The sequence below is a fragment of the Salmo salar genome, chromosome ssa19, assembly GCF_905237065.1.
Source record: "Salmo salar chromosome ssa19, Ssal_v3.1, whole genome shotgun sequence".
Taxonomy (NCBI): Eukaryota; Metazoa; Chordata; class Actinopteri; order Salmoniformes; family Salmonidae; genus Salmo; species Salmo salar.
In genome coordinates this window covers 54,791,909-54,819,588 of record NC_059460.1, presented here as the reverse complement: position 1 = coordinate 54,819,588, position 27,680 = coordinate 54,791,909, and the positions used below count along the sequence as shown (strand labels likewise).

The 27,680-nt window shown below is 48.4% G+C and overlaps 1 protein-coding gene and 1 non-coding gene across 2 annotated transcripts; both read right to left on the bottom strand.

Annotated features, from left to right (window-relative positions):
- Nucleotides 1-310: 310 nt before the first annotated feature.
- LOC106579300 (helicase SRCAP) lies at nucleotides 311-27,079 on the bottom strand. Its single transcript, XM_045701931.1, has 35 exons — nucleotides 26,840-27,079; nucleotides 25,225-25,299; nucleotides 21,891-25,105; nucleotides 21,170-21,217; nucleotides 20,598-20,852; nucleotides 20,267-20,452; nucleotides 19,556-19,895; nucleotides 18,689-18,867; nucleotides 18,474-18,552; nucleotides 18,264-18,353; nucleotides 17,910-18,086; nucleotides 17,502-17,713; nucleotides 17,063-17,240; nucleotides 16,814-16,950; nucleotides 14,875-15,044; nucleotides 14,411-14,603; nucleotides 14,078-14,214; nucleotides 13,644-13,830; nucleotides 13,203-13,524; nucleotides 9,483-9,692; nucleotides 9,143-9,307; nucleotides 8,271-8,420; nucleotides 7,932-8,161; nucleotides 7,742-7,901; nucleotides 7,519-7,661; nucleotides 6,983-7,293; nucleotides 6,540-6,742; nucleotides 6,022-6,191; nucleotides 5,617-5,813; nucleotides 5,226-5,340; nucleotides 5,005-5,130; nucleotides 4,506-4,688; nucleotides 4,322-4,405; nucleotides 1,433-4,212; nucleotides 311-1,391 (listed from the first exon to the last, which is right to left on the bottom strand). The coding sequence occupies exons 3-35, from the start codon at nucleotides 24,822-24,824 to the stop codon at nucleotides 311-313; spliced, it is 12,132 nt and encodes a 4,043-aa protein (XP_045557887.1). The 5' UTR covers nucleotides 24,825-25,105; nucleotides 25,225-25,299; nucleotides 26,840-27,079.
- Nucleotides 4,876-4,955, bottom strand: LOC123729071 (small nucleolar RNA SNORA11). The gene has a single exon (XR_006760850.1). It is a non-coding gene; the product is annotated as a small nucleolar RNA SNORA11 (small nucleolar RNA).
- Nucleotides 27,080-27,680: the final 601 nt, after the last annotated feature.

Here is a 27,680-nt window from a genome sequence, read left to right as displayed (position 1 = left end):
TTTGGCTTTAGGAGAATTCTCCACTTTCCTCTTTTTCGGTTGAGAGTCACTAATCTCCTCTTCTCCATCCTCCGTCTTTTTGTCCTCTTTAGCCGCCTGGGTCTCCACCTCCATGTCTATTATGTTCTCTGAGTCTGGATTCTGGGCAGTCTCCACAGCCTGGTTCTCTGTGGCAGCCGTAATAGGAATTTGGGCCAGGGGCAGGACTAATGTTGAACTTGGAGTGGGGGCTTGGGTGGATATCTGGGTGAGGATTTTGTTGGTAGTGGAGTTGTGTACTTGGGAAGGGGTGGGGGTGGGCAAGGGGGCTTCAGTGGGGTTTGGGGTAGAGATTGGGGTAGGAGTTGATGTGACGGTTGTGGCAGCGGCTGCAGTAGCAGTGGTGACAGTTCTGGGTGGGGGCGGTGTAGCGGTGGTGACAGTTCTGGGTGGGGGCGGTGTAGCGGTGGTGACAGTTCTGGGTGGGGGCGGTGTAGCGGTTAGTGTGGTGGTTGGTGTAGGGGCTGGTGTGTTGGTTGGTGTAGGGGCTGGTGTGTTGGTTGGTGTAGGGGCTGGTGTGTTGGTTGGTGTAGGGGCTGGTGTGTTGGTTGGTGTAGGGGCTGGTGTGTTGGTTGGTGTAGGGGCTGGTGTGTTGGTTGGTGTAGGGGCTGGTGTGGTGGTTGGTGTAGAGGTTAGTGTGGTGGTTGGTGTAGAGGTTAGTGTGGTGGTTGGTGTAGGGGCTGGTGTGTTGGTTGGTGTAGAGGTTAGTGTGGTGCTTGGTGTAGGGGCTGGTGTGGTGGTTGGTGTAGGGGCTGGTGTGGTGGTTGGTGTAGGGGCTGGTGTGGTGGTTGGTGTAGGGGCTGGTGTGGTGGTTGGTGTAGGGGCTGGTGTGGTGGTTGGTGTAGGGGCTGGTGTGGTGGTTGGTGTAGGGGCTGGTGTGTTGGTTGGTGTAGAGGTTAGTGTGGTGGTTGGTGTAGGGGCTGGTGTGGTGGTTGGTGTAGGGGCTGGTGTGGTGGTTGGTGTAGGGGCTGGTGTGGTGGTTGGTGTAGGGGCTGGTGTGTTGGTTGGTGTAGGGGCTGGTGTGTTGGTTGGTGTAGGGGCTGGTGTGGTGGTTGGTGTAGGGGCTGGTGTGGTGGTTGGTGTAGGGGCTGGTGTGGTGGTTGGTGTAGGGGCTGGTGTGTTGGTTGGTGTAGGGGCTGGTGTGTTGGTTGGTGTAGGGGCTGGTGTGTTGGTTGGTGTAGAGGTTAGTGTGGTGGTTGGTGTAGGGGCTGGTGTGGTGGTTGGTGTAGGGGCTGGTGTGGTGGTTGGTGTAGGGGCTGGTGTGGTGGTTGGTGTAGGGGCTGGTGTGGTGGTTGGTGTAGGGGCTGGTGTGGTGGTTGGTGTAGGGGCTGGTGTGGTGGTTGGTGTAGGGGCTGGTGTGGTGGTTGGTGTAGGGGCTGGTGTGGTGGTTGGTGTAGGGGCTGGTGTGTTAGTTGGTGTAGGGGCTGGTGTGGTGGTTGGTGTAGAGGTTAGTGTGGTGGTTGGTGTAGGGGCTGGTGTGTTGGTTGGTGTAGGGGCTGGTGTGTTGGTTGGTGTAGGGGCTGGTGTGTTGGTTGGTGTAGGGGCTGGTGTGGTGGTTGTGGTGGTGATTTTGGTAGAAGTTGGTATGGAGGTTGTTGCAGTAACTGCTGTGATTTGGGCTGATGTGACGGTGGTGACTATTATACTTGGGGCTGGTGTGGAAATGGTGGTCAGATTTGCGATTGAGGTTGTGGTGAGTTTTCTAAGTGTTGGTACATGGGTTGCAACAATTGTGGTGGGGCCCGGAGTAGGGGTTGGTTTGACATTTGTGAGTGTTGGTGTAGGGGCTGGAGTGGAGGTGACGGTTGGAGTAGAGGCTGATGTGGCCATTTTGGAGATTTGAGCTGGTGTAGGGATAGTGATTTGGGCAAGGGGCAGAGTGGAGATCTTGTTGGGGGCAGGGGTGACGATTTGTGTGGTAGTTGTGGATATTGGTGGAGAAGTGGAGACTCTAGGTCTTGAGGTGAGGAATTGGGCAAGGGTTGAGGTGAGGACTGCAGTTGGAATTCGAATGAGGCCAGAGGTTGACCTTGAGGTAGGGCTAAAGGGTGGCCTCGATGTGGATACTGTGGGTAAGCTTGGGGTGGAAACTGTGGATGAGCTAGAAGCAGGAACAGAGGTTGAGTTTAAGGCGGGGACTGTGGATGAGCTTGAAGCAGGAACAGAGGTTGAGTTTAAGGCGGGGACTGTGGATGAGCTTGAAGCAGGAACAGAGGTTGAGTTTAAGGCGGGGACTGTGGATGAGCTTGAAGCAGGAACAGAGGTTGAGTTTAAGGCGGGGACTGTGGATGAGCTTGAAGCAGGAACAGAGGTTGAGTTTAAGGCGGGGACTGTGGATGAGCTTGTGGCAGGGACTAAAATTGGAACCGAGGTGGAGATGGTTGCTGAGCTTGAGGCAGGGACATCGGTTGAGCTTGAGGTGGAGACAGAGATTGGAATTGAGATGGGAACTCGAGTTCGGCTTGGCGCAGGAATAGCGGTTGTGGTAAGGACTTGAGCTGGGCTTAGTGCCAGGATAGCAGTTGGGGTTGTGGTAAGGACCTCAGTCTTAGTGTTTGGTTTTAATGTTGCGGTAGAGTCCTCAGCTTTGGTAGACAGAGAGTCTTGGCTGGTGCAGATAGCAGAGGAGGCCACAGTTTGAGGCTCAGTGGGGGCAGATGGGAGTAGTGGCTCTGTGTCAACAGCGGCAGACAGGGAAGCAGGTTGGCTTGTGGTGCTGGCGGTTGAGTTATGTCCTGCACCCACAGCATTCTTTACAGTTGTCGAGTCCTTGCGGGGACGACCCCGCTTGCGTTTTGGGGAGAGAGCGGGGCTCCCATCACTTGCTGAGGTGGGCTGGGGAGGAGATACATGCTCTGGCTGGGACACCGCCAACCTGAGGGGAGTTTTGGGGGGTCGGCCCCTCTTTCGTTTCACTGGTGGGGTCAAGTTCGCAACATTAGCGACTGAGGACAAGTTGCCGTCTTTTCCTGGCTGATTGTCCATTTTCCTGTGGTAGTTCCCTCCCCTCCCTCGGCCCAGCTCTCCTAACTGCGCCGCCACGCGAGACTCGCTCTCCAGCCGCTGCCGCACCGGCAGGTTCCTCAGCACCGGCATGTCAGGGGATTGGTGGGGCGGGGAGTAAGGGAGGTAGCTTCTGGCAGGATAGGTGTGTGTTGAGGTGGATTCTTGATCCTCTGGGAGTTTGGTGGTCGTTGAGTATTTTGAAGCAGTCCCTTTCTCTTCGGGTGTCTGGCTGGTTTTGTCAGGGGTTTGGGAGTCTCTGCCTGGCTCGTCTGAGCCTCGGCCTGACTCAGCGTTCTCCGTCTCCTCTGATGAGCCTCCTCCTGTCCCGCTGCCTCTCCTCCTCCTCTTCCTGGGCTCCTTGTCCTCCACCACTGTCACCAGGCGACCAGGGAGCTTCCGCAGGACCTTGGCCGACGGGGAATGTTCCGGAAGGCCTAGCAGGACCTCCCCGTCAGCCGACTGGCGCTTGCGTGGCGACCGGGAGAGAGGGCACACAGAGTTGGGAGACACGGACTCCTGGTCCCTAATGTCGTAGTCCCTGGCCTGGGCAGAGTATGACTGGTGGTCCACCGGACACGTGGACTCTGAGGTGATACACACTGCCCTCTCCCTGCTGGGTGACCTGGTGTGTGAGTCCCCTGGTAGTGTCAGTGGTTTCATAGCTAGAGGACTAGTGGCAGTGGAAGGCACTGAGCTGGAATGGGACTGAGATCCGAGAGGTGGCGCTGCCGACCCGGATTTGAGGCTGGAGTCTCTAGAAAGAGAGGCCGGGGTTGTGGATGCAGGTTTGGCAGATTCCTTTGAGGTGTGGGCCCTGGGGTGCTCTGTGCGGGCCGGTGTGGTGGTAGTGTCTTTGGTCCCCCCTCGTCCTCTCAGAGCTGAGCGGAGCCTTTCAGGCACTTCTCTGGGGGTGGGGGAATCGGACTCTGGCTCTGGGGAAGTGGGCGGTGGGGAGGCCGTGGCTCCTCGGAGCCTACCGCTGATTCTGGTGGAGGGGGCGCCTTTCTCTTTGTGTTTGCGTGGGCGACGGCCCGACCCAGGCGGCGAGGGCTCCTCCGCTGGCTGTGATGAGAAGTCCTCGTCGTCGTTGTCCGAGGAACCTGCATGCAGCTTCAAGCCCTCCTCCTTGGCCTGGTCCAGCCCCTTCCTGGCAGCCTCCACCTGCTCCTGTAAACACAGAGCAGAGAGACAGGCTTTTTATTAGAACCCAGGTCTCTAAGAGGGTGAACCAATTAAACATGGACACATGGCAAGCTCTCCTAAATATCAATCTTACCTCTGCTTGCTTTAACTCCTCCTTGCACACGTCCTCCAGTGAAGCCTCCAGGAAATTCATAGCATAGCGCTCTATAGGAGTGAGCTGAGATATGAGGGGGGGAAAAAAATTGGTTGTCAGGTTTTGCAAAAAAGTTCAAAATAGTCAAACCGATTGAATAGCCAAAAAATATAACAACAATCACCTGCTCCACAAGAGCTGCTATCTCCTGCTCGGCCTTGGAGAGCTCCTCCTCTTCCGGGTCCCTCCCTTCACCAGCCTCGTCCAATGGGATGGCCTCGTTGAACTCTGCCAGTTCAGCTACCTGCTCTGCTTTGGCTTGGGAGGCAGCCACTATGTCCTCCTCGTCCTCAGCACGACAAAGGGCCTGTGGTAGAGAGAGAATGAGTTTTTGGGAACAGTGCCACCTGGAGTAGAGATTGATGTGTCTTGCTGACTTGTAAAATTCCTAAAACAATCATTTGACCTCTAATAACCATGTTCATTTCATAAAATAAAGCTTGTTTGTATGGAGTCAGTGCTGGTCCAAACACTCAGCTGCTGGTTTCTGGGTGTCTTCTAGACTCCTGCTGTTGTATGGTGTGGTATAAACAGGTGTCTATGGTCTGAGAGACACCTGCTCTGAACACACCAGTAAAACTCAACTACATACTGTTATTACCAGTGTTTTGGGTGTGACTGACCTGCTCCAGGATGGTGGTGTTCTGTTTGTTGCCCGTCTCTTCCTCCTCTGGCTGGGGCACAGACGACTCTGGGGTCACCTCCTTCTTCTCCCCCTCATTCACGTCAAACAGCTCCCTGATGGTTTGCTGAGAGGAGAGAGGGGAGCGTAGTTCGTTTTGAATTGCCCTCAATTCAGAGTGAATGGACGACGTCACAGAGTGTTATATCGGTGGAGACGTACCTGTTTGAAGAAAGCGGTGGTGAAGTTGCCTCCTTCTATGGCCATGTCTCCCAGCATTCTTTTCTGGTTGGCCTTCTTTAGGATGTTCTCCTCCACCGTGCGCTCACTGATCAGCCTGGGGGGGTGGAGAATAGTCACACCAGATGCTCAACAGACTAGCTAACATAGTGGCAGACTAGTAACCACAGGCTCTGTGCCTACCACGTTCATATCTTCAAAGTAGAAGTGTGCACACTGTTCATGCTACTTCCGGAGACTTTCAGATCCTGTCTGTGTCAAATCTAGAGCAGACTAAAAAAAAACACCGTAGTGCTGAGACGATTTGACTTGAGGGAGTTAGTGTCAGCATGGTTCAACAGTCTAAGAGGTAGGGGAGGGTTTCACGGTGTACCTGTAGATGTGGACGTCACGGGTCTGTCCGATGCGGTGGCAGCGGTCCTGGGCCTGGGCGTCCATGGTGGGGTTCCAGTCACTGTCGTAGAACACCACCGTGTCGGCGCCCGTCAGGTTCACCCCCACGCCGCCGCTGCGCGTGGACAGGATGAAGCAGAAGATGCGGCGGTCTGCGTTGAAGCGATCCATCAGGGACTGAGGGAGAGGAGGACAACAGTCAGCATCCTTTATCAGTTTCAGAACAATACTGATCTCCGGGTCAATTCCATTCAACTCAGCCAATCAAATCGCAAATGTCCAAAATAATTTACATTGAAATGGAATTGACCCTCAACTGAGTTGCTGAAGTCCAACACAACAACAGTATCCCATAGAGCTCAGGTCTAGTCACGGCGCCCCTCACTTGTCTCTGCTCGACGCGGGTGCTGCCGTCCAGGCGGAGGTAGATGTGTCCGTGGTAGTTGAGGAACTGCTCCAGCACGTCCAGCATGCGGGTCATCTGGGTGAAGATGAGAACGCGATGTTGGCCCTCCTTCAGCCGACGCAGCAGGGTGTGGAGCGTCTGCAGCTTACCTACACACACACACACACACACACAAAGTGTTATCATTCAAAGGCTCATACCTTTTCTCCTCATTTTAAAAATACCTCTGTCTTCAACTGAAGGACACGCTGCTCTGGAGAACTGAACTCAGTGACACAGAACGTGACCCTGACCCAGTGACAGACTGTGTCCCGTATCGTCGCTGAAGTAACAGCACTTCCACTTAAGTGTCTTTTCATGTCATGGCCTGTGCAAACACATAGCCAAACTGATTGAGGTGTCAGAGTTCAAATTCCTCAGCCAATGCCGAGGTAAAACAAGACAAGTTTCCTAAGTCCTAAGGAACGCACGGTTGTGTTGTCTGAGTGGGGACTCACCGCAGTCGTACTGGATGAGCCTCAGGTCAGGGAAGTGGGTCCTCATGTTGCACTGGATGCGGTGCAGACTGCGTGCGAGCGGGGCCACCTGGGAGGAGAGCAGCGAGGTGAACACGGCCTGCTGGTGGCTCAGAGACGGAGGGGGGTGGCAGCTGTGCATGGTGATGGCCGGAGCCTCCACCGGCGGGATCACAAACGTAAACCTGAAGGTTAGGAAATAGGGTCCGATTAGAAATTGTCATATTTACCCTTCATCAATCCCTGGGGCATCACAAGAAAGATAAACAGAAAGTGCTTGAAAACTGACAACTGATTCAACTAATGAAGGGCTTGGTGATTAGTGTGGTGATTCGTTGAATCAGGTGTGTTAGTGCAGGGTTAAAACTAAAAATGTGGACAGTCTCGTGGTTCCAGATAGTGGACAGCAGCAGTCAGCGTGTTACCGTTCGATCACATCTTTGAGCAGCTGCAGCCTGTCCTCGGTGGTGTGGATGCCCTCCCTCAGGGCGCGGCTCTGGTCCCAGTAGTCCGTGGTGCTGTGGGACTGGGCGAACAGGCAGGCGGCGTGGCCTGAGCGACCCCACTGACCCAGGGCCCTGGGGGCCGGAGCAGGGCAGGAGCCCGGGAGGAAGGTGAGGAAGTCCAGCACCTCATGGCCGAACACGGGTTTGGCGCTGCAGTGCAGGTCGTTGATCCGGATGATCTGGGCCAGGCGGCTGTCTCGCTGCTTCTTGCGGCTGTCTGCCAGCCATGACTGACAGGGGGAAAGGGACAGTTTGTCAGCTGATAGGACAACAACAGTTAAAGGGACATGACAGGAGTCAATTTAAGAATGTTGCTGTGGGCTGATAACTGACAGAACTAAAAAAAAGTACTACTGTGGGATATACACAACCTCATAATTTCATACATGGTGATTGAAACAAGTCACAAACAAAAGAAAAGAGATTTGTAAATGAAAGCAAGATGTAGCTAGTACCATGTAGAAGGGGGAGCGAGGAGGTGGGCGAGGTTGTGCCCGAGGTCGAGGGGGGACAAATCCACCAACATGGGACCCTGATTTAGGAACGGCTGATTTGGTGTCGCTGCTCTCCTCACGCGTCAACGTAGAATTCACACGCGCTAGAGAGGAGAATTTACTTGTTCAATACAGGGATTGTAAATACAGAATCCTAGAACATTATTTGCATTCATCTCTTCACCTTTCTGTTCTGTGCTGGTTTCTGCTGGTCCCGTTACTACCTTAAGCACTGGGCGAGGGGGCTGGGACTGACTGGGGGCTGAGGTAGGATTACGGGGGGGGGGGCAGGGGTTCGAGGAGGGGCTGGGGCAGGGATTCGAGGGGGGGCTGGGGTACAGGTTCTAATTGTGACTGAGGTAGGGGTTCTAGGGGGGGGCCAGGGTGTATTGAGCAGTGGTGGGTCCGGGGTGGCGATGGGCGGTTTGCTGGGGGGCAGGAGTTCTCACGGCAGTATTGGCATGATGGTGCATGGAGGTTGATGCCTGCGGGGCTATGCGAGGAGAAGGGGGCACTGCCAGGGTGGGTACACCCCCTCCTTCCTTGCTTGACTGGCGTACCACGATCTTCACAATCCCAGAGCTGGTCACCACGGAGGAGGGCACTGGAAAGGAAAGGCAGGTAAGAACACAACCGTCACTGAACCAGGGCAAAAGACCGCTAATAAAGATCAGATCAGTGACCATAGTCTTAAAAAGGGGATGCTGCTGTACCTTGAGAAGAATTGCAAGGCAGCTGGATTCCCGAGGGTACAGGAGAGGTGGGGACAGCGTGGGTATTGGCTGAACTGAAAACTGCTACTTGGGCTGGCTGGCTGATGAGGTGGTGCTGCCCTCCGCTGGTCACCAGATGCATGACGTTACCTGCAGAGCCCACAGTAAGAACCATGCCATTTACACACTCCTGTCAGTGCAGGATAGGATAGATACTGTACCCCTGACTTAAATAGAACACCAAGATGGCTGTCTATATCAGCACGTTCTAGAGTTTTATGACATAAGGCAATCTGGTAATATACACTGAGTGTACAAAACATTAAGAACACCTTCCTACTGTTGAGCTGCCCCCTTTTGCCCTCAGAACAGCCTCAACTCGTCAGGACATGGACTCTACAAGGTGTTGAAAGCGTTCCACAGGGATGCTGGCTCATGTTGACTCCAATGCTTCCCACAGTTGTGTCAAGTTGGCTGGATGTCCATTGGGTGGTGGACCATTCTTGATACACACGGGAAACTGTTGAGCATGAAAAACCCAGCAGCGTTGAAGTTCTTGACACAAACCGGTGCGCCTGGCACCTTCTACCATACCCTGTTCAAAGGCACTTAAATATTTTGTTTTGATCATTCACCCTCTGAATGGCACACACACACACACACAATCCATGTCTCAATTGTCTCAAGGCTTAAAAATCATTCTTTAAACTGTCTCCTCCCCTTCATCTCCAGTAATTGAAGTGGATTTAACATCAATAAGGGATCCTAGCTTTCACCTGGTCAGTCTGTCATGGAAAGAGCAGGTGTTCATAATGTTTTGTACACTCAGTGACTGTCCATGTAGTCTAGTTAGTGCTGGGATCTGACCTGACCTTGTACTGGGCGTGGAGGTGCCATGGGAACCTGGTGGAGCTGGGTTCCAGACAGGGTGAGCTTGTTGCCCTGCAGCTGGAAGGTGACAGGCTTACTGCCCTGGCACGATGACACAGGACGCCCGGCCAATGAGGCCAGTTGGGCGATACTCACTACCTCCCCAGCTGAGATACAGAAAAATGTTAGATATTAAAATGTAGATGAGTTTCATTTCACTAGTGGAGACAAAAAAAAAAATGGAATGAATTTACATTCTAATACTTTTTCAGTTTGTTCTTATGCACTGTTCATGCACATTTGTTGCCCGACAGAGTATTTAAAAGAATGGCAGGTACTCACAGGGAAGCCGGGCCTGCATGTCTGGGCTGAGCAAAACCCGTTGGGTCAAAACGTTGCTGGGAGGAGGGGTGAGATGGGTGGCGGGGTTGCAGGAGGTGGTGGGCGGGCGTACGGCCAGGACTGGCATTGAGGAGCCGGACCTCATGACAGAGGGGCCACTGGGGTGCAAGGGCGGGCGAGGAGGGGCTATGGGTGCCACTGAACACACTGCTGAGGGTTCATGGAAACAAGGGAAGACAGTATTACATTATGTCTGTTTGTGTAGAATAGTTTGTCTGGCTGAGTAGAAGTTTCCACGAGAAATGTTTAATGGAATTCAAGATTAAAGAAAATCTCAAAAACTAGATTTTGGAATATTTTTTTATTAGTCCACTGCTGATACAGTCCCAGAATGTTTTGCACGTCGGCAGTAAAGTTAAGATATTGGACTTTCAAGAAGCATCATATGATGCAAGAAACATCAAGTGGCAGGTGACACTATGCTTCTTGAAAGTCCTATATCTTGAAACCTTAACTGCTGACATGCAAAACATTCTGGGACTGTATCAGTGGACTAATGAAAAAAATCAAATATAGTTGGTGTAGAATTTTCCTTTAAAGCTGTAACATGCTACATTTTGGGCTTGCCCCCAAAAAATGCACATAGAAATGTAAGTTCTAGATCTGTCACTCTAAGAAGCGGTAGAGTTCTGTTTCTATGTGCGCCATTTCTATGCTTCCCGTTAAGTTTTGCTTTTGAGTCTTTTACTTTCGGTTTCGTACACCAGCTTCAAAACAGCTGAAAATACAATATGTTTGGATATGGAAAATATATATTTCACAGCGGTGTAGATCGTACAATGATTCTCTACACTACACTTGCTTGATTTTTTTTCACAAACTGAAATTAGACAAACTATTAGAATTTTAGCAACCAGGAAATAGCAGAGCGATTTCTGCATAGTGCATCTAAGATCAGACCAATACAAAAACGCTTGGATCATATGTTTGATTTTTCCATGTAAAATTAGCAGCTACTCAAGCAGTATTTACAGTGCATTCAGAAAGTTCAGACCCCTTGACTTTTTCCACTTTCCTACATTACAAACTTATTCTAAAATGGATTAAATACATTTTTAAAAATCCTCAATCTACACCCAATACCCCATAATGACAGAGCAAAAACAGGTTTTAAGAAATGGATTAAAAATTAAAAACAGAAATACCTTATTTACATAAAGATTACAGTCCCTTTGCTATAAGGCCCGAAACTGAGCTCAAGTTTCCATTGATCATTCTTAAGATGTTTCGATAAGTTGATTGGAGTCTACCTGTGGTAAATTCAATTGATTGGACATGATTTGGAAAGGCACACACCTGTCTATATATCGTCCCACAGTTGACAGTGCATGTCTGAGCAAAAACCAAGCTATGAGGTCAAAGGAATTGTCCGTAGAGCTCAGAGACAGGATTGTGTCGAGGCACAGATCTGGGGAAGGGTACCAAAACATTTCTGTCCCCAGGAACACGGTGGCCTCCATCATTCTTAAATTGAAGAAGTTAGGAACCACCAAGACTCTTCCTAGAGCTGGCCGCCTGGCCAAACTGAGCAATTGGGGGAAGAAGGGCCTTGGTCAGGGAGGTGACCATGAACCCAATGGTAACTCTGACAGTGCTCCAGAGTTCCTCTGTGGAGATGGGAGAACCTTCCTGAAGGACAACCATCTCTGCAGCAATCCACCAATCAGGCCTTTAGGGTAGAGTGGCCAGACGGAAGCCACTCCTCAGTAAAAGGCACATGACAGCCCACTTGGAGTTTGCCAAAAGGCACCTAAAGGACTCTCAGACCATGAGAAACAAGGTTGTCTGGTCTGATGAAACCAAGATTGAACTCTTTGGCCTGAATGCCAAACATCTGAATGCACCATCCCTATGGTGAAGCATGGTGGTGGCAGCATCATGCTATAGGAATGATTTTCAGAGAAGAAATGGGTGAAACTCCCCAAATACAGGTGTGCCAAGCTTGTAGCGTCATACCAAAGACCTCGAAGCTGTAATCGCTACCAAAGGTGCTTTAACAGAGTACTGAGTAAAGGGTCTGAATACTAACACTACCAGTCAAAAGACTGGATACATCTACTCATTCAAGGGTTTCTTTATTTTTACTATTTTCTACATTGTAGAATAATAGTGAAGACAAACTATGAAATAACACATATGGAATCATGTAGTAAACCCCCCCCCAAAAAAAAGTGTTGAGCAAATCAACATTTATTTTATATTTGAGATTCTTCAAAGTAGCCACCCTTTGCCTTGATGACAGCTTTGCACACTCTTGGAATTCTCTCAATCAGGCTTAAACCGGAATGCTTTTCCAACAGTCTTGAAGGAGTTCCCACATATGCTGAGCACTTGTTAGCTGCTTTTCCTTCACTCTGCGGTCCAACTCATCCCAAACCATCTGAATTGGGTTGAGATTGGTTGATTGTGGAGGCCAGGTCATCTGATGCAGCACTCCATCACTCTCCTTCTTGGTCAAATAGCCCTTACACAGCCTGGAGGTGTGTTGAATCATTGTTCTGTTGAAAAACAAATGATAGTCCCACTAAGCACAAACCAGATGGGATGGCGTATTGCTGCGGTAGCCATGCTGGTTAAGTGTACCTTGAATTCTAAATAAATCAGACAGTATCACCAGCAAAGCACCGCCACACCATCACACCTCCTCCTCCATGCTTCAAGGTGGGAGCGAAAAATGCGGAGAACATCTGTTCACTTGCATCTCATAAAGACACGGTGGTTGGAATCAAAAATCTCAAATTTGGACTCATCAGACCAAAGGACAGATTTCCATCGGTCTAATGTCCATTGCTCGTGTTTCTTGGCACAAGCAAGTCTCTTCTTCTTATTGGTGTCCTTTAGTAGTGGTTTCTTTGCAGCAATTCGACCATGAAGGCCTGATTCACACAGTTGACGTTGAGATGTGTTTGTTACTTCAACTCTGTGAAGCATTGATTTGGGCTGCATTTTCTGAGGCTGGTAACTAATGAACTTATCCTCTGCAGCAGAGGTAACTCTGGGTCTTCCTTTCCTGTGGCAGTCCTCATGAGAGCCAGTTTCATCATAGCGCTTGATGGTTTTTCGACTAAAAGTTTGTTCAAGTGCAATGTTCTTGAAATGTTCCAGATTGACTGACCTTCATGTCTTAAAGTAATGATGGACTTTACTTAGTTGAGCTATTCTTGCATAATATGGACTTGGTCTTTTACCAAACAGGGCTATCTTCTGTATACCAACCCTACCTTGTCACAACAACTGATTGGCTCATATGCATTAAGGAAAGAAATTCCACAAATTAACTTAAGGCACACCTGTAAATTTAACTGCATTCCAGGTGACTACCTCATTAAGAGAATGCCAAGAGTGTACAAAGCCCTCAAGGCAAAGGGTGGCTACTTTGAAGAATCTCAATAATATTTTTCATTGTTTAACACTTTTTGGTTACTACATGATTCCACATGTGTTATTTCATAGTTGTGATGTCTTCACTATTATTCTACAATGTAGAAGGTAAAAACCTGTTTTTGCTTTGTCGTTATGGGGTACGGTTTGTAGATTGATGAAAAAAAAGATTTCATCCATTTTAGAATAAGGCTGTAACGTAACATTTGGAAAAAGTCAAGGGGTCTGAATACTTTTCGAATGCACTGTACTTGTAAATTCAAGCTATTTAGTACTAACTTTGTTGGACTGGCGGTGTAGGGGTTGGGGTCACATCCTGGATGAGAGGCGTCCTTGAGGCCTGAGCAGCAGAGGTGACAGGGCAGGTGGGTCGGGGTTTGTTCACCACCAGCACCGTGCGACCATCAGCCTTAGGTAAGGGCTGGAACATCCTGTTGACCTTCATGCGGACGGGTTTGGGACGAGGAGGGGGGTCGGGGGACTCCATGACCTCCTGGATCAGCTGACGGGTGACCTTCCTGGAAGGCAGAAACACGTCGGCCTGGTACCTGGACACGTTGGCCTCCAGACCCACCAGGTCAAACATGGACAGGTCGCAGCGCTGGGGACGGAGGAGGAGGGGTAAGGTTATGGACGTTTAGATAAGTACAAATGCATTTAAATTAGACTGCACAGCTCCAGTGACACACCCCATCCCCAGGGGGCAGTGGGAGCAGTAACCTTGAATGGGGAGACGTCCAGGGCTCGCTGTACCAGGGAGGCAGTGTGGAAGACGATAGGCTTGGTGATGAAGGGGGAGTGAATGGGCCGAGGGTCAAACAGGTTGGGGTGGTTACACACTTTACGGAGCTGCATCAAGATGTTGATCACAGACATGAAGTGACCACTAGCCAGCGTTTCCCGGGTCCTGAGAGAAATAAAAAGGGTGAGAAATACTGTGACGAAAAGGGGTTTCCTTTACAATATTAACTAGTAGATGAACTAAGCAAACCGACAGTAGAAGCTGACAACATCAAAGTGATGTAAAAACATTCTGGCAATAAGCAATAGGAATATACAGGTAAAAAGCGTATTACTGGCAGAATTTCAAACCAATTAGCCCTCCTGCAATGCATCATTTGCTTCCAGTAACCCCCTTGTCTATAGATACTTACGAGGCCTGTGCCATGAAGTCATCGTAGAGGAAGCGCTGTCTCTTGGACAAACGGCAGCGCACCACATGCTCATATTTCTTAGGCATCTGCTTCTCCACATCCACCTTGATTCTCCTCAACAGAAACGGTCTGAGCACCTAGAAGGAAAAACAGAAAGTGGTGACATGTCGGGTTAGGGAACAGAATGTCGTTTACAACATCTCAACGTGCACAAACATGTAAAACAGTTCATGGTATTTAACAGTTCATTTGGACCCCTTTACATACTCTGACCAATCCACACCGCCTTGCTCAAGTGTGCGTTCCTCCATCTATCGCAGCCTGAGCTCTTACCTTATGTAACCTCTTGACCAGGCCCTCGTTGTATTCCTGGCTACCCTCGATCATACCGGTGAGGGGGTTGGAGAACCACTCCTTGAACTCTCGGTGGGACTGGAAGACGTGGGGCATGAGGAAGTGCATCAGGGACCACAGCTCCATCAGGCTGTTCTGCAGCGGGGTGCCTGTCAGCAGCAGGCGCCTCTGACTGGGGCCAGAGAAAACGTTAAAATGACACTAGGTTAGGATTTAAGTTTATTATATTCTAAGTGGACGAAGAACTTTCAGCTTTAGTTGTCGGAATTTGGACTGATATTGGTAAAGGAAGAATGCAGAGAAATGGGAGCACTCGTCTGAAGGATTTTAGAAAAGCGCTATAAAAATCTGGTAGTATTACTATTCATAAGAGAGGATTACGATGTTCACTGGCAGCACATACTGGCCGTCTATAAACATCTCTCCCCTCCCTTAGTGCCGACCTGTTGAAGTTGAGCAGGCTCTGCCAGCGCTGGGACTTGAAGTTCTTGATGTTCTGGGCCTCGTCCAGGATGAGGTAGCGCCAGGACTTGCGTCGGAAGGCCTGGTGGTCCTGCAGCACCAGCTTGTAGGAGGTGATGCACACGTGAAAAGCGTTGGGCTTGGTCCAACCCTGAGTAGAGAGAGGACTTTTTTCATTAGCTTATTGAAACAGTGACACTTCAGAGGGCCAGGGTTTTTATCCACTTCAGTATGCAAGGCTGACTTTTTGTTCAGTTGGAATGAGACAGGAAGCACCAGAAAAGAGATGAGGCAGCACCAGGGAAGATTATTTTGGAACCCGAAAAGGAAAAGAGGGCGCCAAAGAAACACAGGGGAGGCGGGAGTTTAAAGCAGACACTAAGAAAACCGGCACGGGTGGAACTAGGGCTGGGTGATATCAAATTCATTTGATTAATTCGAATGTGTTTTTGTGTGATATTCCAAATGCCTGTATCTCAAGAATCAAGGTTTGTTCTTTTTTCGTTTTTATGAGCGTTTATGTCCACTTGTTCTCATGTTGTATTTTTGATCTCTCCTTCGCTCCTCCGTGCTGTGTATACACCTTCCCCATTTACACCAGAGATCTGTATATAATGGCGAGATGCACTTCTTCACACTAACAATGGGAGTCGTTGTCCCAAAGGCTAGAAGACAGTCGACAAGCTTAGGTCCAAAATAAACCCATAGAAACGCATTGGCCTCATTTTGACATTTGAGCAAGAGTGAAACCTCTCACTTCGCCTCTTCGGTTTACACACACACACGCCCCTACCCCTGCCTCTCACGCCAACCAAGTTGAGAGATCACATCTTCCTCTCTGGCAAGCGGTTTTAACACGCTATTTGTATTTCAGGTTTGGTACAAAAACTGGTAATATGGACACCAAAACACATTGAGACATTATTTACTGTAATAGAGAAGTTAACTTTTCAAACTATGCCCTTTTTATGTCTCAACTCCTCAAAAAGCACGCAGAGCAGACACTACTAAAACAACAATCAATGGTTAGTCTGTTGCAAGTGGCATTGGTACCATGTACCATTAGTATAACAGTCTTTGGCTAAAATACTGCTGTCTAGTCTTATAAACACAATGTGGAATAAGCATAAAACAATTATAAGGAATTGGCAACTCGTTTGTCATTCTGAAAAATAAGGTAGGCCACTTGATTTCAACACCTGAACAAAGTGGACAGCCTAACATGCTTTTCAAACCGTTGGAGACAGACAGAAGGGTGTGTTCATAACAGTTCAACTTTGTTAGCCAGCAAATAGATCCAAGTTGGCTAAACTTGAAATATAAAGATTAGCTGGTTAATCACTAGCACAAGGCCCTGAGAGGTTGTTGATGAGACCAGTGTTCATTGTCTATAGCCAGATGCCTGCTACAAGAATTATGCATAGTTCTAGTTAAATGTGAAACAAAAAGGGCATTTTTCATAGACTTGAAAGCCAGAAAAGTGATTGTAAAAAAAAAAAACACTAAAAAAAACAGCAAGGTAATTTAATTACTAAAATAGTTTATTAGTGGGTCTTACGGTTGTGGAAGGCTTATGGCCTAAAAATCATACGGCCTAAAAATCATATCGTTTTTTTTACTAGGTTTTTCTAATGTTTTTTTTTCTAAATAAGCATTGTTGTGCAATTAAAGGTAAAATACACTGCATTTCAAACAGACAGCAATGAGCTGATGAATTAAGGGCTAATGAAGTTATACCTAGGTTAAAAATATGATTTTTAGGCCATATCGTCCGGCCATAGATGGAACAAGCTGGAGGACTGCCCAGAACAGAGTGTGATGGAGAGCGGTCCTCGTGAGGAGTGATTGGCGCTGAGTTAGTAACAATGAAGATTTGTATCCATTTACAAGGGGATTTGGTGATTGTTGGTAGTGGTTTACCTGTCTCTTGAGTTTCCTCTCCTTCTGACTGCCATAGTAAGTGAGGATTTTGAATCCGGGACACCAGCGCTTCAGCTCCATCTCCCAATTCAGCATCACACTGGTTGGCACGATGATCAGATGGGGCCCCCAGTTACCTGAACAACCAACTTGATTAAGTATCCGATATATACAGGCTGTGTGCATATCTTCTATTGTCCTGGTAAAACAGTGCATGAATGGACTGTAATGAATGACTCAATGTCTTACTCTTTTCACAGGCGAGGTGAGCCAGCAGGGCGATAGTCTGGATGGTCTTCCCCAGGCCCATCTCGTCAGCCAGGATGCCGTTGAGCTTCTTCTCGTACATGGTGACCAGCCAGTCCAGGCCGATGTGCTGGTACTCACGCAGCTGGCCCACCAGCAGGAAGGGAATGGGAGTTTTGACCTATTGACGAAGAAAAAAATAAATAAAAATGAAATGAATAAAGTGATGCGGACTGGTTACATTTCACAGCATCATGGTGGAATCATAGCCACGCAAGCCAGCGGAGGCTGGTGTCGCTTTAAAAGTGGAGGACGGGCTTATTGGAACGGGATGAATGGAAAAGTATCAACCTTCCCCTTAAGTCATCAACAAGCTTATAGCAAAGGATCTTTGTTTCTTGTTTGATCATCTGGCCAGTGTCTTAAGGCATGGGTAACCCACCTTGGTAGTGGCTAGGGTGTAGCCTTTGGGCTGGAGGCTCTCTGCAGTAGCAGCAATGTGGCTGATCTCCTTCTTGGGCCTCGGGCCGGTTGGCAGAGGGGGGCTGTGGTCCCCCTCCTTCAGCAGGATCTCCATCCCCTCACCGCACTCATCTTCATCACTGTCCTCTTCTTCAATATCACTGACCTCTTCCTCTTCACTGTCCTCATCATCTGGTGAGTGGTTCATTAAGAGGGGTAATGCAGTGAGGGTGGTATAATCAGGACAAAACGCACATGACTGGCAAAGTAAAAGCACTTGAAAACTTAAGATTTTTGGTTTGTAGATCCATCTACAGTGTGAAGCTTCCAAGAGCTTTCGCAAGGTTAGAGAGAAAAGATGTGCCAACATTGTGTGTGTGGGCAGTACCTGAGGAGGTGGTGTTGCTCTCCACATCACTTTCTTCTTCCTCGCTCTCCTCTTCCTCGTCTCCGGAATTTTCCGACTCCTCTGTGCTGGCAGGAGAGGCGGACGCCGAGGGCTCCTCGAAATCAGAGGCATACGCTCCTTTGTACTTCTCCAGCAGCTCCTCCACGGTCATGTCACCTGGGAGGGGAATGGGAAGAAAAGAACGTTTAGAGCAGTCAAATAACAGATGTTACAGACAGGGATATAGCAGTTACTTGGGGCTTGTAATGACAATAGCTTAAAAACAAACACGCAGCACATTGGAGTCATCATCTGTGCAGCAGATACAGCCGTTTTAGTAGTGTGGGTGGTAACCTTCTTTAGCCAAGTCATCAAGCTCTCCTGCGTGATCAGCTTCCCCCTCCACTACCTCCTGGGCTGCGATGGTATCCTCCTCGTCTTCAGCTGAGCACCACAGACATGGACAAATAATTACACCAATGCTCACAGCCAAGTCACTAAATTGACAAGTTATCCATTGAACAATGCACAACATCAACTACAATGGTATTACTAGGGCCTCACCATCCTCTTCGTTGGCTGTGAACTCTTCGTCTTCCTCCACTGTTGTTGACGAATTGTCTGAGCACTCCTCTTCCGAGTCCTGGGGAAGGAACAAAGTCAGTCTCCACCGAATAACAACATTTACAGTATGATCAATGTTGTAATGTGCACCAACGTATACAAAGGAAGGACATGGGAGTGCGGTATGAGTGAGGGGCTTTGCCAGTGGTACCCACCTGTGAATGAGGCCGTTTGAGGGTGCTGAGCAACTCTGCCAAGGACATGGTCCCCTCCTGTCTCAGCAGCTCCATCTCTCTCCTCTGGGTCTCGGCATCATTGCCGTCTTGCGCCTCCTCCACGTCGATGGTCTCCTCGTCATCTTCCTCCTCGCCACACGGAGGCTCAAAGTCTCGGTCTGCAGACGGGAGGAAGAGAGACAGAGGAAAGTTAAAACTGGTCTGTTAAGGCATCTGACAGCCGTGCAGGATTCGGTACCAGGATAAGTTCCACTTCCATTATGCTAGGTCAGGTCTGATGATTGGAATGTCAATGCACTTTAGGGGCATAGTTGCATCATTTCTGGTGAGAAATAAATGGCAGGAGATGAGACTGGCCTCTTGTCAAGACAGCGCTTTCTCTAGTAGCCCTTGCACTGAAGTCACTGTTGACCTCCCAATGGCTTTCTGCACAAACAGCAATTTGTCAGCAGCCTAACCCAACAGCCCTGACAGCCTGGTCACTGGACTGACATCACTGAGTCTGACAGTTGCTAATGGAGACTAAAATACAGGAGCACTAACGTACACTTTAGCAACAAACTTACAGAATAAGCTTTGGACTAATATTAGCAATTGATTGCATTTAAATAGCACGTTTAACAAGGTCTCAAAGCAACGCATCCACCAACAACGTGTAGCACCAACTGGTGGCACACAGCAGGCATTTTGCACCAGGATGCACTACATACAACACATCAGCTGATCTAAGAGCTGTGGCTACAACAGCCTCCTTATGTTGTAAATTATAGGTAGGTAAGGACTAGAGATTCTGAATTGGGGCAATCTGGATTCACAAGAAACAATGAGCAAAGAAACAGTCCTCACCATCCTCATCCACAGCAGGTGGAAGGGATTTTTTGGGTGGCGAGGGTGCAGGTTCACTGTTCCCAGCCGGTGCCGTTTCCAGGGCCTGACTGAGGAGGTCGGAGTATTTCTCTGTCTGGCCCACGATGAAGTCCAGCTGGAGGTCCAGAGCCTTCTTCCGCTTCTCCTCTAACCGGGACTGCTGCTTGTACTGCACCACCTTCTCAACACTGCCCCAGAAGGCCCGGACCTCCTTGGCTACGTTGGAGGCGACTCGTCTGATTTTGGCGTGCTCGTCCCGCTTGGCCTTCTCCTCCTTCTGCCTCAGCTCCTCGTGGTGTCGCATCACCATCCGCACCACCTGCAGAAACATGCATATCTTTTGAGTTCCTTTGAACTTTTTGGACCTAACCTGAAATCATGATGGCAGTTAAAGGAGATATTCACCCATTTTGAATGTTATACCGTTTCTGTGCATCTCTGAGCGGTGTTCTATCGATTCCCGGGGTCACTTCATGTTTTCATTTGTATCTGAACTATTGCCGTTGAAGCAGGCAGAAATACAGACGGTATTTTTTACTCAAACCACACGCGGGCCGGATTGGACCCTCTCGCTTTTACACCCCTGCTTTAAGCCATCAGTAGGTAATACCAATCTCTCCGCATTATGGATTCCACTTTGGATGGATGCCAAGTGGTGTGAAATGAAAATGATCTATGGGAGTCTCTGACCTTCCTGGCGACCCCTCTCTTCCACCTTCTCTCCTGGGCAAAGTCAGCAGAGAGCCACTGCATCTCCTCACACAGGTAGTCCCAGTGCACCTTGGGCCGGAGCGGCTCCGTCAGACGGGTCAGTCGCTTTATAGACCAGAAGCCTTCTCTCTTCAACGCTAGGGTCCTGCCCTCTATCTCAGCTTCCTACAACAACACAACACAGCTCACATCCGGAAGCAAAGAAATAAAGTTGCTCTCGTCTAGACAGTTGTTTAAAATGAAAACAACTATTGACAGTTGACATTTAGGACCAAAGGTCAGAAGGATGAGCAGGAGAACGCTGACTCACGTGTTTGGCCAGTTCGGCCATGTCGGCGTGACGCTCCATGCGGGGTCGATAGGGAGTGACCGGGTCCGATGGGGAGGAACCTCCCAGGCCCATAGCGGGCGGGGAGAGGAACCTACCCCGGGGACCTCGGAGAGCGAGGGGAGTAGAGCTGGGAGTCCAGTCACTGAAGGAAGATTGGCTAGGAGAGGGGGGTGAAGAACAGGGCGAGAAGGGAGACGAACTTGGAGTGACCCTGTCTGCTATCCACTGGCGTACCTGGAGATGAGAAGGTAATGAGGACTTTTGAGCAGGACCATAACAAGACTGTGCCTACAGGAACAGAGGCCAAACATGCATAGAGATCACAGAAAAACCTGTCTCAACACAATGTTGTACATCAAGCTGTCAACAATTCTCTTTGAAATCACATGCAGCATTGAATACAAAACAAACATTAATATTCTGTAGCCTACACCCATTCAAACTGCAGTGTGCGCGCCACCTGCCATCTCATGTGAAAAATGTCAGCTGAACGATGGTTCAGTGATCATTCTGCAAGTGTGATCTATCAGAGTCTGATACCCACTGCTTACCTTTGAGAAAAGGGCCTTTCTGTCTGGCCTGCTCTGTCTCTGCTCATGCTGGAAAACACACATGGCTTAACATGCGGCCAACTTTAAATCACTAGGGCAAAACACTGCATATGAAAGATCATTTCATGCAACAAATGGAGAAACAATTTTGAGAACTGAGAATGAAATGCTATAATTTGAAAACATGCTGAAAATTAACATTTTAAATAAAAGTATGGAATTTCGACTGCGTGTTCATTTTTCATCACCTGAAAAAAAAGTCCCATGCTCAAAAACTAATCTGAATGATAAACTTATGACTTGTAGCTTTGCACTTTCAACAGGATTTCATGGAATTGCCTCATTGTAATATAATTGCAGCACCGACTGAGCCAGCTACATTTTCCTACATTTAACTAACCATAGCATATTAATTATAGGGCAAACACGGTCAACCAAGCCAAACTCAAAATTCTTCAAACTGAAAAGGGAGTTTATTATATAACCAAATGAAATGTTTCACAAAATTGCATATCAACACATACCTTCATTAAACAATGAAAAGATGCATAATAAACAAGTATACATACAGTAGAAAAATGTGTGTGTGCCCCGCTGGCAGAGCAATAATTTTTATACGAAAATAATTATCTCTGTCGATACATAGTGATATAATTGCTGACTTGGCAGAACAGCTTAAGGAAACAGCTAGGCCTACATGGAAAGCCATTTTGGGGCATACCTTGCTCTCTGCTGGGCTGTGGGTGACCATGCTCCTGCGGCCAGGCTTGGCCTCCACTGCCAGGTCAGCCTCCCCATCACTGCTCTCCTCCTTGGCGATGCTGATCCCTGGGCCCTTCACACCAGCTAGCCGTGGCCGGATAACGGGGAGCGGTCCAGACTGGCTCCCATCACAGGAGGAACTGGAGAGACTACTCCTCGTCACATTGCCTGATGTTGAGGGCAACTTGGGGTCAGAGGGGCGCTTGGAAGGTGTGTTGCCAATGGTGGGAGGGTTTAGGGTTTGGGAAACTGTCACTGCTTTCCCCATGGAAGTTTTGATCAAAGTTAAGGCCCCTCTGTCAGATTTGCATGGCGTGGGACCAGAGGGAGGGGGCAGACGAGGCTGGCATGGGGTGTTTGTAGAGGGAAGTGCTGCTGTGGGTTCTCTCTTGACGGAGGGCTCTGTCTGGCCTCTATGAATGCAGAGAGCCACAGGCTCCTGCACAGAGACTGCGGCTGCCACAGCTTTGGGAGGGCACTCTACCACAGGCGTCGTGTCTGAGACACAGCTGGGGCTTCTAGCACTAGGATGTGTCAAGCTGTTGCTTTGCTGCACGCACAACCCCAACAATAAGGAGGGTGGATGTTTGAGGAGAGGGGTGTCCCCGCGCTTTAATAGGAGGAGCTTTGGGTCGATGACGCCAGAGGAGAGCGGGGACCGGGAAGCCTCCGGTTTGACCTCGGTTGTTGATGTCACATTAACAGCACGGTCAACATCCTGCTGGGTCTGCACTGGGGTTTCTGTCAGAGTTGGACAGGGTTGTGGATCTTCAGACCCTTCATGAGAAGAAACACAGGAGTCTGGTTCTGTAGTACTTTGTAAGGTAACTCTTGGTACCTCTTTTAGAGGACAATTCTGCCCTTTACGCTCTGACAAGTGTACGGTAATTGGCGAGGAGAGGACCTCAATGCTGTGTTGACTGGTTGACTGTACAACAACTTCTGTTAATTCTTCCATTGGGGAGACAAGAGAAGACTTACTGGTCGTTGACCCTACTTCAGTTTCCCCTGGCAACTTTTGGGTGTTACTCAGATGGGTGGTTGGGGAAACGCTCAGCCCTCTATGGTCTGAGACAGCTGTGCTGGTCTCCATACAAGGTGCTGTAGCTTGTGTACAAGTGTCCGCCTGTCCAACTGTTGTATCTGATCCTGGGATAGTTATGACTAAATCAACCTCACTTGAATCTTCCACCACAGCAGTGTCCGCTTCAGTAGATGTGTTTTCGGGTTCTAAATTATGTCTTTCATCAGTCATCTCTACATCTTGTGTGGAGAGACTAGGAATAAAGTCATTTGAACATACCTCCATATCTGAGAAACCATGCTCTGATGAAAGGGGGCCTTGCTGGATAATGGCTTGATCATTGTCATTACCCGTTTGAGGGGGAGATGGCAGGTGTATGTCTTGTCCCTCACTGGCTGTACAATTCTCAGAGTGTTCAATGAGTGGGGTGAATAAGTTTACTTCGTAGCTTGGGGAGAGAGACAGTCTCTCTCCAACAACTTCTGTTGCAATCTCCTCCTCTGCAAAGCTATAAATCTCAAATTCTCCAGCAGCCAGTTGGGACATTTCAATATCCGAATGGGTCCCTTCAATAAACGACTTTGTTTCTCCAGAAGAAAGTTCAGAGTTTAATTCAATAACATCATGTTCTTCCAGGAGGACACACTGATTAACCTGCACCTCCTCAGACAACTCCAGGCTGGTCTCTCCTCCAAGCATCACAGCTCCTTGAGTATCAGTTGAGAGGACATGCTCAGACACCAGTGGACTCTCCATCCTGGTTACGTGCTCAGGATTAGACATCTGAACTTGAACAGATTGTTCTGTCTGCATTGAGTCTAGTTCTAAACTGGGGAGGTGGTGGACATGAGGGGTTGCTGCTGTTGTTGACGACTCGTGTAGAAAAGAGCTTTGTGACTGAATTGTAAGGTTGGGTGAGGGCTCGGCCGTTTCAGTCTCCTCCTCTGCCCCGTTAGTCTCAATCTGTTCCTTCGGTTGAGGTGGACTTTTTTCGTTATCGCTCTCACTCTGTCGGTCAGTTGAGTAGCTTGGGGTGGAATTTCCACTGCCAGGAGGCGTGTAGGGTACAAGTCCAGAGTATTTAGCTCCTGGCTGTGGTGTCCCGGATACGTCAGTTGGTGGGGCTGGGAGTGGCGTTTGTGTGTGTGAACTCCCAAGTGTGACATGTCCACTCTCAGATGGTTCTGTAGGTCTTTCAGGTTCTTGTGGTCCCTGCTCCACAGCATTAGCTCCCGGCATCTCTCCTTTGTCATCATTCGAGTTCTGCATGGTGATTTTAGGTTCTGTGGAAATGTCGGTTTGTTTCCTCTCACAGTTGTCAGTGATGGGTTGCTCAAAATTTTGAAGAATGCCTGCTTGCTCTTTGACCTCAAACAGAGGTCTATGGCTGGCCTGATTCGCCTGAGTAGGCAGAGTTGTTTGAGGCTGCTCCATCCCTCCGTCTTCTTTGTGGTCTGGGACTTTATCTTTATTTGGGCTGAGGGGAAGAGGGGAGGCTGTTGAGAAGGATTCAGAGGAAAGGTTTCTGGCTGGGTGTTCCCTGCTAAGTTCCTCCATTCCAGTCTCTTGTTTATATTCCAATTTCTCGGTCTCTGGGAGAGGCTGTCGCTGTTCTGTCCCACTGACGACCACCATTCCACCTGCACCTCCCTGCTGCAGAGCCTGGTCCTGACCTGGTCCAGCAGCGCCCGTCTGTCTGTCTGTTTTGCTGCGGTTATCAGTTTGTGACCCGTAATGCAAATCTTGCTCTGTTCCTTCCGTCTGTATGTTAGAGAATCTGTCTGAGTGAGACTCTGTAGACACACTAGGATCCTTGGGGTGCGATGGGCCCAATCCTCCTTGGACAACCTCAGCACCACTATCAGACATAGCCCCTTCTTCACGGCTGTCCTTAGTTTTGCCGTTGGGGTGACTCGCTGTGGGTGCGTTCTTTTCACTGACGTGTACGTGTCTTTCTGGCTGTGACGTGGCCGTGTTATCCAGTGGTGGCAGGGGCGCAGCAGGGACTGGATGCAGGGCATGCTGGGATGACCCAGCCACATAATGCTCAGCCTGGGGGTTGCCACCCAGCACAGCCGGAGGGGTGCACTGCTGCACCACCTCCTCCCCAGAGCTTCCTCCCTCTGTGCAGCTCTGGCTACACACTGCACCTGGAAGAAGAGCGAGGAAGTTGTCAGTTGACGTAGATAAGTACAGTACATGTATTCAGCGAGAAATGGTTTAATAATTTGTCAAACTAAATAAGTGTCTCTGGTTAAAGAATGACCACCTGTCTGTGGTGTGGGACACAGATCTTCCGTGCTTTCCTCTTCCAGGATGCTGATTAAGGTCCGGTCCACATATTCTGAGGAAAAATAAAAGTGTTTAGAAGATAATTGGAATCTGAGGTTATCTATTCCACTGTTCTCTGGTCTACAATAAAATGTTCCATACCATGGAATCATAGAACCACACATGATGGTTCAACTCTGGTTTCATGCGTTTCTCTAAAGAGTTGCATAAGTGTACAGTACTGGCCAATGGCAATGAATGAAATTGGCAACACAGTTAGGCCTACACTGTAAACTATTCATGAATCAAACATATTATATGGGGCGGTGGTTTGTTGTATGAGTCAAAGTTCACAACGTAACGTTATGATCTTCCAACAGAATTGAGCAGATAGGTTTCGATTTAGCGACTACCTGCTAGCATAGTTTGTAGCTACGATTGTTATGTGGCATTATCAACATAGGCACACGCTCTGGTTTTAATGTCTATGATTTTGACACACGGGCCTCCAGCCATTGAATTCAGTGTAGCTACACTGTTGCAAATGCAATTCATTGCTGGGTCTACTAATCTGGACATGGCATGCGCAGTGGTAACATTTATTTGTGTTCTTATAGCAAAGTGACTCTTTTCGTGCGCTCTTCAGATAGTATCGTTTCAATAATTTGATTTAGCTAGTTCGCCACTTAATGTAAGGTAGCAACAATAGTACTTAGCTAGCTAGCAAGTAAGCAACAATAGTACCTAGCTAGCTAACTAGCAAGCAACAATAGTACCTAGCTAGCATGCTTGCTAGTTGACTATACAGCTTTATCTATATGAGAGTTGTTGGCCCAAATACCGATGCATTCAACTAGGCGCGCACGCGCCCACATCCCACCCGAAGTTATGTAATGGTCTGGGCCTTTACAAATGCATTTGTTATTTGCTTGAAACGAAAATGGTTTTAAAAAGCCGAATTAAACCCCACTTCCCCATGCACTACTGTGGGGGACAATTACTCGTGACGTCATTGCGCGGGGTCAAATAATAACCACAAAAACTAAACCTTGACAACATACATTTATATAGTGAATTAATATAAATAATTTACCTCAACATTAAAATAATGACAAAATAAATTGTTGCTGCATGTTCCTTGCTACATTTTTGTAACGATAACGAGGGGGATCAAGGGGGTTCGAGTGACCCCACACAGTCCAAGACTTGTGAAGTAACGTGTAACGGTGTGGAGAGCTGGTGGCAGTTCTTGCTAAATCCTTTTGTACCGCAGCAAAACTGACTGGTATAAGGCAAATTCCATGTAAAAGCCACTGTTTGGCCATGATGCTAGCTAGGTAACGCTAGCTAATGTTACATGTTCTGGCTGCAGGTTAAGTATACAGGAAAATGAATTAACAACTTTATAATTGCGTCATCAATGACATGTGTTGTATCTATGCTGCAGTGCAGCATGTATACAATAATAACTTTGGTAATTCTCAATTTCATAAATAGATTGTCAGAAGTAGCGGAATCCTGTGTTCCGCCGCGAACAAGCCCCTTAGTTCCCCCCACTACTTCCTCCATAGCCCCCCCCCTTCTCATGGCCGCCATCTTAAGTTCCCACCTACCTGAAATTTCCGAGCTGTTTTCTTTTACTAAATTCTTATTGAAGGAGTCGTCATCCGGATAAAATCTTACTCAATCCGTGATGATAGTATTCCAAACTGTCTCTCGGTACCCAACGAGGTACGACTAGGTCCGTGGGAAGAAGTTAAAATACGGACCGAAAGAGAGCGGGTTCGGCTCGCCGAATCTAGCATTTGCGGGGAGGAGACTTTAGACGCAGCGAAATGGTGGAGAACCGCTGCTGACAACGTGAAGAAGTATTATCTCGCGAGAAGTTGCCAGGTGCGCCACTGCAATTTTTGGGACAAGTAGTTGGAAGACAGTGCGTTGATTGCTTTAGTTGAAATTCTAGCAAATCCCATGATCATTTGGGTGTTCATGTTTTGTTTCTATTCTCTGGTTGGATTTTATATTATTTTCATTCAATGTACTCCACTAGGGTTTCATTCATTTACCAAATGTTTATTCTATTTCCATAGAAAAGTACCCAATTCCCCTACTGCACCTTTCTGTAATGTATTTGTGGTTTCTACAAACCCAAATGGACTCAATGCAAAAAATTTAACCTTATAAACCTTACAAATCGAAATTGCATGCATTACTAGATACTGGTAGATAAAAGCTTTCATTGTAAATCATAACAGGGCTTTGAATGTGACAATAAGCAAATCACCATTGTCAAATCAAGAATCTATTTGACAGGGAATATGATTTACCATTACTTGTTTGGTGGTCACAAAACACTTGAGCCATTTACAATTGTACAGATGGGTCAGGATGCTGAAATTGGACTAGGTGCTTGCCTACCATTGTCTCTACTGAAGGCGTTAGTGCTGGGCTGGA

Coding starts and splice junctions, on each gene's coding strand:
- LOC106579300 (XM_045701931.1), bottom strand. CDS start 24,824: ATGTCTGATAGTGGTGCTGAGGTTGTCCAAGGAGGATTGGGCCCATCG. Junction 20,853..21,169: donor GAAAGGCCCTTTTCTCAAAG/GTAAGCAGTGGG, acceptor TCTCATCTCCAG/GTACGCCAGTGGATAGCAGA. Junction 7,294..7,518: donor CTCGCTCCCCCTTCTACATG/GTACTAGCTACA, acceptor TCCCCCTGTCAG/TCATGGCTGGCAGACAGCCG.